Source organism: Daktulosphaira vitifoliae, unplaced genomic scaffold (genome assembly GCF_025091365.1).
Source record: "Daktulosphaira vitifoliae isolate Bord-2020 unplaced genomic scaffold, ASM2509136v1 Scaffold_2, whole genome shotgun sequence".
NCBI classification, from domain to species: domain Eukaryota; kingdom Metazoa; phylum Arthropoda; class Insecta; order Hemiptera; family Phylloxeridae; genus Daktulosphaira; species Daktulosphaira vitifoliae.
The window spans coordinates 8,522,784-8,539,289 of record NW_026099573.1 but is presented as its reverse complement, the minus strand read 5'-3'; the positions used below and the strand labels follow the sequence as shown (position 1 = coordinate 8,539,289).

Here is a 16,506-nt window from a genome sequence, read left to right as displayed (position 1 = left end):
TTTTTCGTTAAAACTGCTATAAATATTATCGTGGCAAGATATACAGGATATGTGCAAAATTTATGTATATTCATTTAGTTCGACGGTCTAACCGAGTAGTGGCAATTTTAATACATGTTGTTGCACATGAAATTTAAGATAAAAATGTTTACACATTTGTTATAAATTTGCTAGGCAATTAGTGTAATCATTTAGCCAAACTATTTTATAAACGAAAATAATAAATAATATGAACTGTTAATATACTGTTAATTAATTAAAAATTTAGCTCAAAATAATGAATACGATTTAAACAAATGAATTTCAACAAATCAAAAAAAAAATTGATTTTTATATGTTCAATTCCAATATAATAAGGTAGATTTACATAAATAATTCTGTTAGATCGAATTACGGTTTTGTTTGGATAATCTTTTGAGTACATTAACTTTCTGATGAAGTGTACTGATACGGTGTTCCTATACTATAGCATTATGCATTTAAACATACTTGAATGTAGATATTATTGCCTAAGTAACATTATGTTTGATCATTGCGACTTGAATAATACATGAAACACTTAACCAAGATGGATTACTAGTATGCTATTATCACTCATTTGGTTAATATACAAGCAAAGGTCATTTAGAGGATATGCGTAAGTGGAAATGATCCAACAGCTACCTGATAACAGCTCAGACACCAGATCGATTATACCATTCCTTTTCAAAGTAAATAACATCCCTAAGCCAGTGAAAACTATTTACTTCATTGTTCCGACTTAAAATTAATAAAATTGTATGATTAAATATTGAAATTACCAATAAATCGTAGATAATTTTGTGGAGATTCAAGTGTATCAAATTTTAGTTTTTTACGCAGAAAATAACCTGGGAAAACGTAATCACGAGAAAAAAATATACTTAAGTTCAATAATTCGGAAAAATTATCTTAGTATTTTTTTTTTGATACATTTCAGCGCCGGATGAGAAAAAAGGATCCATTGAGATTTTTATCCATTCACACCTAATTCCTCAATGACTTTTTTTTTTGCTCATCATTTAATTTTGTATTTTTAATCTTTTTCAAAAATTACTCCTCGGTGAATAGTAGCAATAAAACAGCTATATTGAAATAAAAATGTTCATTTTTTTTTTAATGTTCATTTTTGCTAAAAATAAAAAAGTTGTTGATATTTTTATCTTTATAACTTAATAAATACAAATAAATTTAAAAAACACTTTGTGTTAACATGTTTACAAGTTTGTTAATTGTAATTGTTTTGAATTTGAGTCGGTGATTTTAAAAAGTGTTGTCTCTCGTAGACGCCTTTATTCAGTGCCATTTTTGCACAAAGAATGCATTTTGTATTATTTAATAAATCACATGAACTCAATGCAAAAAACACTAAAACAAAACAAATCTAACACCTCAATGTAAATAGCATAACGTGCGATGTAAGCTTTGTAAATTTTTATCACCTTGATAAACGTAGATTCACGTGTAAGGCAGAGGGTCACCTAGCCAAGGAATGTCCCAAGAAGGTGGGAGGGCCAGAGAAACCCACATAAGGTATCTCCTGTCCTCCACACTATTTTGTGTTTCTTTTGTGTTTTGTGAATTTTTATGCCAAACCATAGCAAAGTCCTACCCCCACCTCCACGTGGTGCGGCCTGGGCAACGGATCCCACTCTGGGGTCCGTTGGGCTAACGGGGGAGGCCACGTCGTGTTGTGACTCAGCTCTTGATTAATTTCGGGCTAAGTCACAACACGGCGGTGTGAGTTTTAATGCGACGTTGAGCGCCCTGAAGCAATACCTCACGGTAGTTCCAGGGCGTCCAACGTTATGTCAAAAAAATAAAAAAAAGGCGTAGGCAATATAAAGTTAAGAGACTCGACAATATTCTACAGTTCTACAGTTGCGGAGATAAACATGGCTGTGGAGTGGGTTTTGTTGTAAAAACAACATGTTATCGTACATCAAAAAGTTTGAAGTGTGTAATGAGTGATTATGCTGGTTACAGATAGAATGCAAATGGATAAACATATCACTAATCAATTGCTACGCATCGACGGAAGAGATAGAAAATAGAATTAAAGAAGAATTTTTTAGCCAGCTAGATATGATATCCGATTGTATGCCTAGAAGAATATAAAGAATTATTATGGGTGACTTAAATGAGAAAGTCTTCATAAAGAATCAAACAATAATGATGATGATTAGTAACTCTCGCGACGTCAAAAAAATGGTGATTAGCAGCACATTCTACCCTCACAAAAATATTCATAAACAGACCTGGACGTCTCCAGAAGGAACAACACATAATCAGATAGACCATGTGGTAGTAGATAATCAAATAAAATACTGGATTCCGAACATGAAAAGTTGTAGAGGAGTAGGCTCACACTAAGACCATTTCTTAGTTAGGACTATAGTTAGGGTGAAACTATCCAGAGAATGGTCAAAAAAATTATCAAATACAACAAAAACTGAACTTAGAAAGTCTTAAAGAAGAACAAATGCCGAAAAAGTACCAGGATTAAATAATAAAACAACCACTTGAGAGACCGCAAACTGAGCAGATTAGATGGAATAACCTCAAAAAAAACATTGGCGGCAACAAGATCAATTGGATACAGAACAAAGAAAAAAGTAACAACATGGTTTAATGAGAAATGTAAAACGGCAATAAAAAATAGAGATAAAGGCAAAATGGAAGTAATCAAAGACAATAGAATGAGAAAAGGAACGTGCTAGTCCAAAAACAGAGAGAGGTTAAAAGAACGATCAGTAAAGAAAAAAGAATATAGGAAGAAGAAAAAATTAGGAGAATAGAAGAGGAATATATAAATTCAAGAGATTTTTTCCAAAATCAACGAGCTAACATGAACAGTTCTTGTTAGCTTATAAGTTACTTATAAGCCAAAAACAACCATCATGAAGGACAAGAACGGAACACTAATAAACAAGGAGACAGATATAGCAAGGGAATTTTCAAACAATGTATCAAAACCTACTAAACAAGACTATTGATGTACTCCAAATAAACACCGGGTAGGACCAGAAGATAAGGAACTTACTTTAGAGGAAATCAAAGTTGCCATTAAAATGCTAAAAAATAATAAAGCTGCAGGAAACGATGAAATAGCATCGGAATTATTAAAATATGGAGGAGATTACCTAAAAATAGAGATATGTAATGTAATAAAAGAAGTGTGAATGATAGAAAGGATGCCGGAGGAATGGAATATATCAATTATATGTCCAATTTATAAAAATGGAGATGCAATGGACTATGGTAATTATAGGGGGATATCCTTGCTATATATGACTTATAAAATTCTCTCTAACATTATTCTTAACCGCCTACGACCATATGCAGTAGATATTATAGGAAAATACAAAAGTGACTTCTTAGTGGGAAGATCGACAATTGATCACGCTCAAGCAAATGATAGAGAAATATTATGAATGTAATAAGAAATTGCATTTACTATTTGTGGATTTTAGATAAACATATGACTCGGTTAAAAGATAAGCATTATTTATTTATTTATAAATTTAATGGGCTTAGCCTTTTTTACAATATCAGGTTATTTAACAATTTCATAAAATAATATCAGTATAATATAATCCACAACGATTCAATAGAATATTTGAAATAATATATGAAAAAATTACCGTTTTAAAGTACAAATTAAGAAAAAGAAAGTGGTTAACAAGATAACATATGTGAGTCCATTTTGACACTATTTAAAATTCTTCTAATCGGCTCATTTTATAAGTAATTTGTAGAACTAATTCAGAAAAATTTCCGTTATACCATATTCTAAAGAGTTTAAAACTACAGTTGGACTAAAACAGGGTGATGCACTTTCTCCTATATTCTTTAACATGTCACTCTAGAGGTGGTAGCTCGAAGCATACATAACAAATATAAAGGAATTGATGTCGGAAAATCTGTATCAATCTTAGCGTATGCTGATAATATCTTAGTACTCGGAGAAACTGAAGACGATATAAAACTAGGAACAGAGGAATTAATACGAAGTGTCAAGACAATAGGATTTTAAATAAAGGAAAACAAAACCAAGTATATGTGTATAACAAGAGAACAACTTCAAATACATCAGACAAGGAATATACAGATCGGAGAGTATACATTTGAAAAAGTACACAGTTTTATATATCTTGGTACAGAACTAAACAGCCAAAACAACAATCACGAAGAGATTAAGAAATGTGTTCTAGCAGGTAACAGATGTATACATGCACTATCTAAATGCCTGCACTCAAAGCTACTATTAAAGATATCGAAAATGAGATTATACAAAGTAATAGCAAGACTTATCATAACGTATACATGTAAGACATAACCAACAACGTTAGAAGATGAGATAAAATTGGCTATAGTAGAAAGAAAGTTTCTAAGGAAGATACGTGGACCTAAAATGAATAATGTAACACAAAGATATGAAATAGGATTAAATGAAGAAGTATATAAAGCTTTTGGAGAACCAAATATAATTAGACTAATTAAAGCCAAAAGACTAAGCTGGCTAGGTCACATACTAAGGACTAACATGATTACAAAGAGGCACTAAGTTGGAAGCCACGAGGAAAGAGGCCCTTAAGCAGACCTAAAAACGATGGTTTGATGAAGTCTCAAAGGATCTAACAACGCTAGGAAGTGAAAACTACAGGGAGGTAGCAATGGATAGAAAGAGATGGAAGGAAGTGTGTGTTGCAACAATGGGCCTTAACGAACTTTAAAGCTAAAGAAAAAAAAAATAATAAGAATATTAATAATACTACTGATAACCCAGTATAAACAAATTATTATGATTATATTTTTCAATATGTTGTGTATTGTTACTTGCGTGTAATTGTATGATTTCGTTGATTTCTTGTTAGGAGCTGACTATGTAAACAATAACATTTAAACGATTATGCGTCTCAGCAACATCAGTGTATCTTTAGATTAGCTAAAATGTATTATCTATATTAAGCTATATGTATTGTGGAGAAAAATCTGTATAAATTACATCAGTTATTATGCAGTGATTATTATTGCAGCTAAGAATGTGATAAAATGTGAAAAGGTTTGTATTTGTCGAACGATTTGCACAAAAACGGATTGTGTACTAAAACATTTCTAAAACATAGTCTTTTTTAGATACTAAATTATCAAGTCTTTATTTTAGATTTGATATAAACTATACCAAAATATCTAACGAATAAATTTACTATTATACTTTATAGAAATAAGGTTGATATCCTTTTAACACATAAGACAATAGATATCAAAAATATTTCAATTTTTTTTTTTAATTAATTAAGTAGTTTACAAAGAAAGAATCGCACTTTAAATTTTTTAATAATTTATTGTCTTTATATTTAGTGCAATTACATCGATTTTAATTTCGCTTATTCATTTTCAAAATCAAATGTAACTACAATGAACAAAAAAAAAGAATTTTTAATAATATTATTATATTTTGATTATATAAGTGGTTCATGATAACAGAATCACTCAAAAAATACTGATTGGATAGTAATTTTTTTACTTAAAAAATTTTAGAATACAAATATTATTAAGAAAAATCATCAATAATCTAAACTGGAATATTGTACACATACACAATTGTATAAGTTTTAAAAGGTTGTGTTCTTCTAACCTACTGGCCACTGCGAGGTGCATAAACAAAGTCTATTGACCTGACGAATTCTTTTCGTATTTCAAATTGTTCATCGGGATCAAGATTATGCCGGAGATAATATTCTCTTAAAATTGTACTTTCTGTTTCAGTTAAATTCATTCTAAAAGAACAACGTCTAACTAAATCTTCTTCGTGAGGTGTTTTTACATTTATTGTCCATTGATGAAGTCCCGGAAGTATATCATTAAAATTATAAATTATAGTACCAATATCAATTAATAGCTGCTTGTCGGCATAGTGATTTGGTATAAGAAATAAATAACGAGCTACCATTTCCTTAAATATGTGAATATAACGAGAAGGCCTGCTAATTGATAATTTTAATAAAAGCAATTCCTCTTCTCTTGTTAAACCAGGATGAATTTTCGGTTTTTTCCATGAATCGACTATAGATTTTAATTTTAAAATCAGTTAATAAGTTTCTATAGTTAAAAATTTATTTTTGTAAAAAAAAGTTTTTGCGTTGATTTTATAATGTTAAAATTAATTTTATTTAACATTATTAGTAGTAAATTGATACTTAAAAGTAATAAGTCACACATACCAAATATACTTTTTAAACGATTTAATTCAACATTATATTTGATTATCTTGGAAACATTTTTCTGATACATAATAGTATTAATTCAATTCTATATGTTTACGTATTATTTCAAATTTTACATTAATTAAAAATGATTAATGAATAAATAATTTTTTTTCTAAAAGACTACGAAGATATTTATAACTTTTGATCTGAAATAAAGTATTAATGGTTCTTATAGACTTTTAGAAATATGAACCAAATATTTCTCTCTGCAAAATTATTTTTTGTACAATAGAATAATTTTATTGTCAAAAAAAGCATTGGAATTAATCTAATGATACTTTATCGAAAAATACGTCAATATTTTATGTATGACATTATTCAAGACCCCCAATTTATTTTTAAAATAAAGTCTATCAAATAGGTCAGATTGAATGTGGATTCTACAAATAAGACAATACTTACTCATGTCTTCCGCACCGACTAAAACAAGAAAAATTCATTTTTAAAAATAATGCAAAATAATATTACAGCATGTGTTACATTTTACTTACTCGGTTTTGTGTACTGATAAATTTCTACAATTTTACAAAAAAAGTACATTATTATACGATCTATGAATGTCTTCCGTTCCCCACTAGAAGTTGTAAACCCTCTATTTTAAACTAAAATTTTTATTAAAATATTCAATAGTTGTTTCATTTTATTAAATTACTACCAGAAAATAAATTATTTTGTTGGTAATTTTTATTATAATATGTAAGTATTAAATATTAATATTTAATATAAATATTAAAAATATTAAATAAAACTATGATTATTTGGATAGTATAATTTTTTTCACCCCTCAATTATTAGCTGAAATACGGACTTGGGTGATTTTAATATACTAAACGATGCTTTTAACAGTATTCAATCGATCTCTCTTAAAATAACATTGTTGATAATAATAATATTAAGAAAATTATTATTGGTATTTTTTAGTTATTTTATAGTTTTTTAATTTGTCAATTAAGTACATTTTTAACTCATCCCTTATACCTTAAAAGGTTGATATGGTCACATTAGCGTATGTTATATATATAGACATACAGGACCTGACAACAACGTCAAATAAACATTCTAACACAATGCCATTAGGAAAAATGCAGTGCGATAAGCAGTCAACACCTATCATATAAACGCTAAAGGCTAATTAATATTATTTCAACTTATTAGTATTATTATTATTTATTCAAACAATTATAATTCTTATGATGTTTATGGAGCGTCGTCGGCTCTCTAATGGACACAGGTCTCGTATCCACGGGTCATGATTGTTTTAGCTTCGATACGAAGCTGAGAAGGTATTGGTTTTACTATGATGTGTTTTTTTTTTTGTTACCACTTTTTCTCAGCTCTCACCGAACCAATTTCTTTTAAAGATACGTCAAAAGATCACAAATCGTATCTAGTCGAAGACATTACCCTCAAAAATTAAAAAAAATTCCCTTGTTCCCCGTANTGTGCTCTTCCGTTTTTTTTGTGTCTGTTACCACTTTTTCTCAGCTCTCACCGAACCGATTTCTTTCAACAATATGTCAAAAGATCACAAATCGTATCTAATCGAAGACATTACCCTCAAAAATTGAAAAAAAATCCCCTCGTTCCCCGTAAATGGGGGAAACCTCCAAAAAAATTACAAATATAAAAATCGCTAATTTTAAAAAATTTTTAAATTTTTTTTACTTAAAATTGCTATAACTTTTTTAAAAATAACCGAATCAATATAATTTTTTTTTATATAGATGCATGATATCATTACCTTTCATTTGGTATATATTTTATTCATATCTGACCCTTTACGTGCCCACGGGGGGATTTAAAATGACAACTTTTTCACAAAAAATTTACTTTTTCAACTTAACTTTTGAAAATGTTCCGGAAGGTCTGACACTTTTATATATATTTTAAATTAAAGCTAATGTAATATACTTTATTATGCAAAAAAAAAATTTCGGACTTTATTTTGTCTTCACGGTGAAAATAGCTACCGAATGCTATTTTTGTGTGAAAATTCTCGATTTTATTTTCTACATTTTTAACTTTATAATGATATAACTTATTGAAAAGTGTATGGATCAACATAATTTTTTTATGAGAAATAAACTGATTTTCATAAATATTATATCAATCTAATTGACATGGTATAAAAAGTTATATATATTTAAATTTTTTTGTTTCTTTGAAGTCGAGAAAAATAACTTTAAAATTTGAACTAGCTATTTTTTGAATATTTTGCCTCCTACGTTAAAAGAACTGTATAGAACTATATAAAATTGTCCTTTTTATCCATATATCGGTTTGATGTATATAATACCTTCGTTGAATATTTCGGAATTGAATAAAAAATTTCGGACTTTATTTTTTCTTTATGTTGAAAATGACTACCAAATGCTATTTTTGTGTGAAAATTCTCGATTTTATTTTTTGTATTTTTAACTTTATAATGATATAACTTATTGAAAAGTGTATGGAACAACATAATTTTTTTATGAGAAATAATATTTTTTAATAATCCCTTTTCCATTCGACATACTTTATCTTAATCAAGATATTAATAAGGAACTATCAAATCATGCAGCTTTTGGAATAATCCACCAATTTTTTAAAATTAAACACTATCTAAAAATTTGCATCAAAGCGTTTTTTATGATAGTGATTTTAATCACTGTCAGATATCATTATACTTGATCCAACTATGCCACGTCAGCACTGTGCCGCGACCCCCTGTGCTGGGTTTTTTTTTTTTTATTTAATTATTAACAAACCATGTCATTCGTTGTTTTCAATTGCATTACACATTAATAAGTACGACCCTCGGTTGTTTCTCTAAGAGGATATAAACTAGTTACAAACTTCAGTACTCGAAGTATATATAATTTAGTCAGCTATTCTATTGTATGTTCCTTGGATTACTGTTGACGGGTATTTGGGGCTCGCACTCAAATAACGCCCTATCAATGGTGTTAACTTTATTTATTTAAATGGTAACATACATAACTAAATAGTTTATAAAATAAGAAATTATATAAAAATATAAAGTTAACACCCTTTTATGATATAAGGCATGAATTAAAACTAAAAAATATCAACAATTTTCTTTACATAATTATTATTTTAAAAGAAATCGAGAGGCTAACGTTAACAAAATCACTATATTTTAGAATGAAAAACACATAGATACAAAGTTATAATTAGACACGTGTATGAGTTATGTCAATACAAATAAAATAATATACAATTTTGTGGATTATATTCAAAAGCTGATATGTCACAAAAATGTGGTTTTGAAATTTTTTATATTTTGTACAGAGAAGGTTATTTTCTGTCACATGCCAAAAAATTACCAATTTATATTATCGAGAAGGTTTATTTTTCAGATTTTTTTATTCTCCAGAAAAATTACTATATTTCACATATCAACTTTTGGATTTTAGTCACAAAATTATAATTAAGGTTCAAACGTTTATGAATTTTAAATCAAGCAATAAAACCTATATGAAATAACAATTCGGGCTCCAGTTCAGTTAGTTTAAAAATTAAAATTTCTAAAAGTTTTAAAACAAATTTAAGATACCAGAACCGGTATTAATCAGTTTTTAAAAATTTGGTTTATTATAAACTCTAAAAAATTTGTATTTAAAAAAAATAATTACTATAATATAATTTTAGAAAAATAAAAAATATATCTCCAGTATTGTAGATAAAAAAATCATCATAGTTGGAAAATGTATACAGAGTGATTCTTTTAAATGTTGCTACTCAATTACTCTTAATTTTTTTTTGCTTTTGTTATGTTCAAATGTATCTTGATTTATTTTTTATAGAATATTTTTTATGTTTTATATTATAAAATGTAAAAAAATAAAGTTGAAATCTATAAAGACATAAGCGATGAACATAATTATATTTTATAATAATTTGTAATTAACAAAAGCCAAAAAAAAATTAGCATTTTAAGAGAAATTGAGTGGTTTGTATTAAAAGAATCATTCTGTAGATGATATATGTCTATGATTAACATCACTTTCAGAGCAATTTTTATATTTTTAACCTTACTATTTGCAAACTTTGTCTTAAACTTAACATAAAACTTATTTAATTTTATTCGAAAATTTTTGTTTTAAATATAATTAAAATGTTGATATAGCCCACTTAGTAAACTACTATCAAATTGCAAATTTGACTGATTAAAAATTGGCCATATAAATACTACAACCAAAGTGATACACAATATCAATAACATAATGAAATTTTAGCTTCCATCATCATTTATTTCATCAATAAAGTTATTAGAATTGTAATAATTCTAAATATTTGATCTAATACGGAAGCTCAATCTGATTACTGAAATGACATATATCACCACGAAACTTATTTTAAATATCTTTAAAAAGCACTCATTTACAACACAATTTATAATTTTGGAATTTGTTAATCAAAATTATTGAAATAGAACCCTTAACCATTATTTTTATAAGATTTCTGCTTTTAATAATTCCGTGGCTTTGGGTTCAAGTAGCGGTTATGGTTTGTAAATTTTTTAAGGTTCCGATTTTTTTCGGTTCAGTTCTAGTCCCTATTTTAAACTCGTTAGTATTATTGTTAAATTACAATGTTCAACTATACATTTTCTTTTAAGAAATTATTTTTAAAAATTTATTTATTATTTTATATTTGCTTATAAAAATTAACTGTTTAAAGATAAATCACTTACTGGCTATTTCAAACAACAATTCATAAAAAAAAAACATTAATTAATAATAATTATATAGATATGTTGTTTTTACTTTTTTAGGTAATAATGCGCTTATAAGTTTTATTTTACAAAAAAAATTAATTTTTTGTCAGGAATTTTGCACTGGACTATTGTATTAAAAATCAAGTAGTGCTGTATGCTACCTATTCATAGAATCGCTATTGCCATAAAAAATTACTGTGATCCGAATGTTAAAAATTTTACGTTTATGAATAAAATATAAACAATAGATATTAATATTTAAAAAAATATTTCTTGAATCACAAAATAATGGAGAGAAGTGTCTGATGTGTTATGCGATAACAGAATTCCAATGAGGTTGAAAGGTAAGTTCTATAAGTCTGTACTGTACAGCTTTATACATGGTTCAGTGTTGGGCGATTGACAAGAGAATAGAGCAGGGAATGAATGCAGCAGAAATGAAAATGATTAGATGGATGTGTGGAGTGACTAAAGAAGATAGGATAAGGATAGAACATATAAGAGGGAAAATAAGTGTAGTGTCAATCGTGTATAAGATGAGAGAAACTTAGATAATTTTGTCATGTTATGAGGTGTGAGGAATGGGTGCTGTAAGAACAGTAATAGAAATGAATGTTGAAAAAAAAAAGACCAAAAAAGAGATGGAGGGATGTTATTGAATGCGATATGAAGTCGACTAATGTGGAAGATCGTGTCAAGAAGAAGTTTAGGATAAGGGTGATCGACCCACAGTAGTTGGGATAAAGGCGAGGATAAGAAGAAGATTTCTTGAACTACAAAAATCATAAAATCAATTTTCAAAAATATTTACATGAATAATAATAAAATATTGTTTTCTCTCTCGGTTAAATTTTATGGACAACTATGGAATAATCATAGTTCGCCATTGAAGCGTCAATTTCTAATATGCCCTAAAGAATCATTTTAGGATAAATTTTCATGTTTCATTTAAGAATTATATGTACATCAAATCAACGAAAATTTTACATGATTATTAAATATTTACGTTTATAAATTTCCTCTCGGCATTTAGGACAACTTGAATTTCTTTTTCTCCAATTTTTAAGACAACCATAACAATATACGTGTTGACAATTAGTTATCAAAACAAGGCCCTTAAATTCATTAAAACAAATAGAGCATTCTAGAAAATATTAAGAACATATTATTGTAAGTTATTTACACAATTCCACGAATTTTTAAGGTTTATTTAAAACAATGATAAGTTGAGAAATGTATGTAACAGTTAGATTATTTTATTTTAGGATAAAACAAAAATAATTTTTTGCTAACAGTCCCTTTTCTTTTCCGTAAATTTAATATATCTTCGTTTTTTAATATAAATTTCAAGTTTAAATTTAAAAAAAAATTATATCAACATATTATTGGAAGTTATTTCCACGATTCCATGAATTTTGAAGGTTTAATTTATGTAATACAATTATAAATAAAAATGAATGTAAAAGTTTTATTTTGGGAAAAAACAAAAATTATTTTTGCTAACAGTTCATTTTCTTAGTTTTAATATATTTATTACCTTAAATAAAGTTTTATTATTAGTTTTTAGTCGAAATTTCAAATTGGATTAAATGACGAAATTAATGAGCATTAAATATTATAATTTTACAATTGAAATAATTTTAAACCACTTTTAGTATAATTTTTAACGCGCGTATTATATATATATACAAATGAAACAAAAATCATCTAAAAAATGTGTCTCTTTTCGAATATTCAAATCCATTTATGAACAAATATTTCAAACCAATCCCTTACAACCCAAGGTTTCTATCACAAGTAAACGAATCACAAACTAATATACAGCATCTCAGGAATTTCACTAGAAATCGCTAGTTTACCTACTCCATGTTATAAAAAGGCCATTTTTGCATAAAAGAAGAGGATATGATGCTCTTGACCAATATTTTCTTACAGGGGATGTGATGCTAGTGGTCAATATTTTATGACGTGGAGATTCACGTCAATATAATTAAATATTTTGTCCCTAGGACTTAGTTTTTTTCGTATTACCTAAATGTTGAACATTGTTTTTAAATGATCTAAAATATTTTACGCAGAAATAAACATTATTTATTTTAATTTTTACCTAAATATTCTCGTTAGAAAATGATGTTATTATTATATTTAATAAAATCAAATATTTTTATGTTCCTCATTTCTGGACAGCCTTAATGTGCCGAACAGAGTGAAGAAGCGTAATATTGTAATTAATATAGTTATAGTACTCTGTATCCATGTACCCAAAAGTTATAAGGCTTGGTCCAACCTTTTTGGTAATGTATAAGCAGTTGGGATAGACAGTAGTACTGGAAAGATGAGCGTATTTCAATTATAATATATTTTGAAGTGCGTTATTTCCATCGACAAGCTAGTTCTGGATCTAGTAGTGTGGATATAGATCTACTTAACTACTAAAAATATACATAGTACGTAAAAACGATAGAAAACTACATACTCTACTCTTTAAAAATACATGTAATAAACAAAAATAGAAAGAAGTAAGATAGGGATAACTTTGTTGAGTCGTTTAAATTATTAAAACTAGACCTTACTACACATACAAACCCCGACATCCTTTTTATATAATACCAACAACTCTACCAAACATCTTTAATTATTAATTTTTCTTTTTTTTACAAATATTCCACTCTCTTTTCTTCAATACTATAATATTTAATTTTTGTTTATTCATCACTTAAGTGTTTAATAAGCTAATTTATTATTGATACTGTGATTGTCCTCCCATGCTCTCATTCTTTTCCCCGCGGTGTATATAAACTTCCTCAGCTTTCTCTAAAAATATCTTCGTTCTCTTCTATCGGTAATCGTTAATAACCTTTACACTAATTACATCTTCTGTAATTTTCCTATTAAATGTTTAATCTTTACTGATGACTCTATTTCAACCAGTCTTTCCGCCTGCTCTTCCTTTGTAACTGAATTAAAAATTTCAAACTTATTCATACGTCATTTATCGTCTCCAAATTGTAAATATTTCATTTTTTTTTGAAAATAATCAAAAATAGAATTTAAAATAAACAGAATATTATATTAAAATATTTTTATTAATAAATAATATAATATTATACTGTTATAGAAACATTAGATTTTCATATGTATTTACATTAATTAATATAATAACTATTTCTTTGAAAGTTCGAGAAGTTATCAACGCTTACTTTTTTCGTATACATGTGTATGAACATTAATGAGTGTAAATGTTAACTTATTTTTAATAAAAATATCACTATATGTACTACCATACTTAAACACCTTATTTATAATTTTTTTTTTTATTTTTAAGTCTCTTTAAGTACCATTGCATCCTCCACCCAAAGAGGAGGTTTCTTAGCCATTTATACGAATTGTTAGTCAGTCGTTGGACAGAGAGAATCCAATTAATGAACTGATCTCTCGTTCAGCAAACGTAGCCGCCTGTAACCGAATCTCGAACCTGAGACAGTTCGTTTCAGGCACGTTACTGACTCGACCACACCGTCTCTATTTAAAACTATAGCACTTAAAAATATTTTTTTTTATTATTTATGAATAGAATCCAAACCTCTTTGTTTATCTAATCCTGTAATAAAAACAATTATTAATATAAATACTATTTGTTAGTTCTACACTAAATATAATTGACTGCATTATCGTTAATATTTTTAACTAGTTTAAATGTAATATTTACCACAGGATTCATACAAGAAAGATATTAAAAATGTGACTAAAGTGATGACCAAATTCTGAAAAAAAAAAATTCATTTAGCGATTCAACCTTTATACAAAAATTATGTTATTTTTAGAAAATAAAACATACCATTTTTTTAAATCAAATTGTATTCGTATTGATATATTTCAAACTAATAATCAAATTTTATACCTTCTTTACACTATATATACTCATCAATGTAAAAATAATAATATAAAACCTTTTAAAATAATTCTTATTTATTTATTAATTTTTTTTAATGAAGAGCACTTGGTACAAAAAATAAAATAGTTAAATTATTTCAAAATTACACTTTTAAATTAAAATAAAATTATGTTATAAAAATAAGCAGACAACTGTGTACACAAATTAGTATGATTAAAAAATCTTCATTTATAAAACGCATATTTGAATACCTAGAAATATATATTTACTGTGCATCGGGTGGTTGCAGACCCGGCGCCCTTAAGCCCTTCGGATGACCTTACAGGTCACTGATACCGGTGTAAGTACCTGACTACGCCTGGCATGATATGTGTTTTGCAAAAAAAATTTTATTCAAGAAGATGTTTACCAATATAATTGTTCACACTTGAAATTAAATAATAATTTAAAAAATAATAATATGACAACAAAATACTTAGGTGTATTCATAATCACAACAATAACCTACTAATCGAAATATCAGGAATTAAATCGAAAAACAATGATGAAAATAGCGTTTTTGATCAAACTTTTAAAGGTTCACGGAATGCTAAAATAATTTTTCTCATCTTTATGAATAATTTTCCCAAAATAACGTCATCGAGCTGTTTCATTTAAAAAAAAATTTTAAATCGGAATTTGTAAAGTAATTTTTCCAGCATTAGCTAATTTTTCAATGTTTTATTATATAATAAAATATCATAAAACTAGTAACTAGGATATAATTAACGAAATATTTTAAATTAAATTCATTCGAATAAGTAATATTTATATTTTTCTTTTATGCGACATATTTATTTTTTAAATCAGACCATTTCCCTTACAATAGAGGGGTTCAAAACTTTAAAATGCATATAGAAAGTAGAACTTTCCAACTTAATTATTGAAAGTGTTCCGGAAACACTGACACATTTATATATAATATACAGGGTGGCCCACCACTCACTAACAACTTAAATAACTTTTGATCCAGTTAATATTTTTAGCTGATTTTTTTTTTAAATATTAGTTAGACGTTAGGTCTATAGCTATATCTCAATAATTAATTTTTTTACATTTTATTAAAAATATTAATTATTTTTAAATTTTAAATAAAATGTAAAAAAAAAATCTAAGATAGCTATTTTGTAGAGTAGAATTTAAGAAAAATTTTAGTAAAAAAATATCTTATTAATATTCAGTAGTAAATATTCTGTAGCGTTTTGAAGTTTGTGAAAATTTGAATTTTCATGTACTATTTTACGGTATTAAACATTGAAATACGTATTGAGAAAAGGACAGAAGAAAACGCTATCTTTTCAATATACTTTTGAATGAGAGTGATAAGTAATAATTGCCTTATCTAATTTCTTATCATGGTATTTATGCCAAGTTTGTAATGTATACACACTATCATCATATGTATACACAGTAATCATGAAAAGATAGCGTTTTCTTCTGTCCTTTTCTCAATACGTATTTCAATGTTTAATACCGTAAAATAATACATGAAAATTCAAATTTTCACAAACTTCAAAACGCTACAGAATATTTACTACAGAATATTAATAAGATATTTTTTT

General features: G+C 27.0%; 1 protein-coding gene across 2 annotated transcripts; it reads right to left on the bottom strand.

The window, feature by feature from the left end:
* Window positions 1-5,371: 5,371 nt before the first annotated feature.
* LOC126898463 (uncharacterized) lies at window positions 5,372-14,989 on the bottom strand. Of its 2 annotated transcripts, XM_050672499.1 has the most exons (8): window positions 14,849-14,989; window positions 14,720-14,774; window positions 14,594-14,611; window positions 12,017-12,154; window positions 10,965-10,985; window positions 6,782-6,805; window positions 6,693-6,710; window positions 5,372-6,087 (listed from the first exon to the last, which is right to left on the bottom strand). In XM_050672499.1, the coding sequence occupies exons 1-8, from the start codon at window positions 14,849-14,851 to the stop codon at window positions 5,660-5,662; spliced, it is 705 nt and encodes a 234-aa protein (XP_050528456.1). In that variant the 5' UTR covers window positions 14,852-14,989; the 3' UTR covers window positions 5,372-5,659. The 2 variants fall into 2 exon arrangements, with proteins under 2 accessions (XP_050528456.1, XP_050528458.1); XM_050672501.1 differs by lacking the exon at window positions 10,965-10,985 and having other exon boundaries at window positions 14,849-14,988.
* Window positions 14,990-16,506: the final 1,517 nt, after the last annotated feature.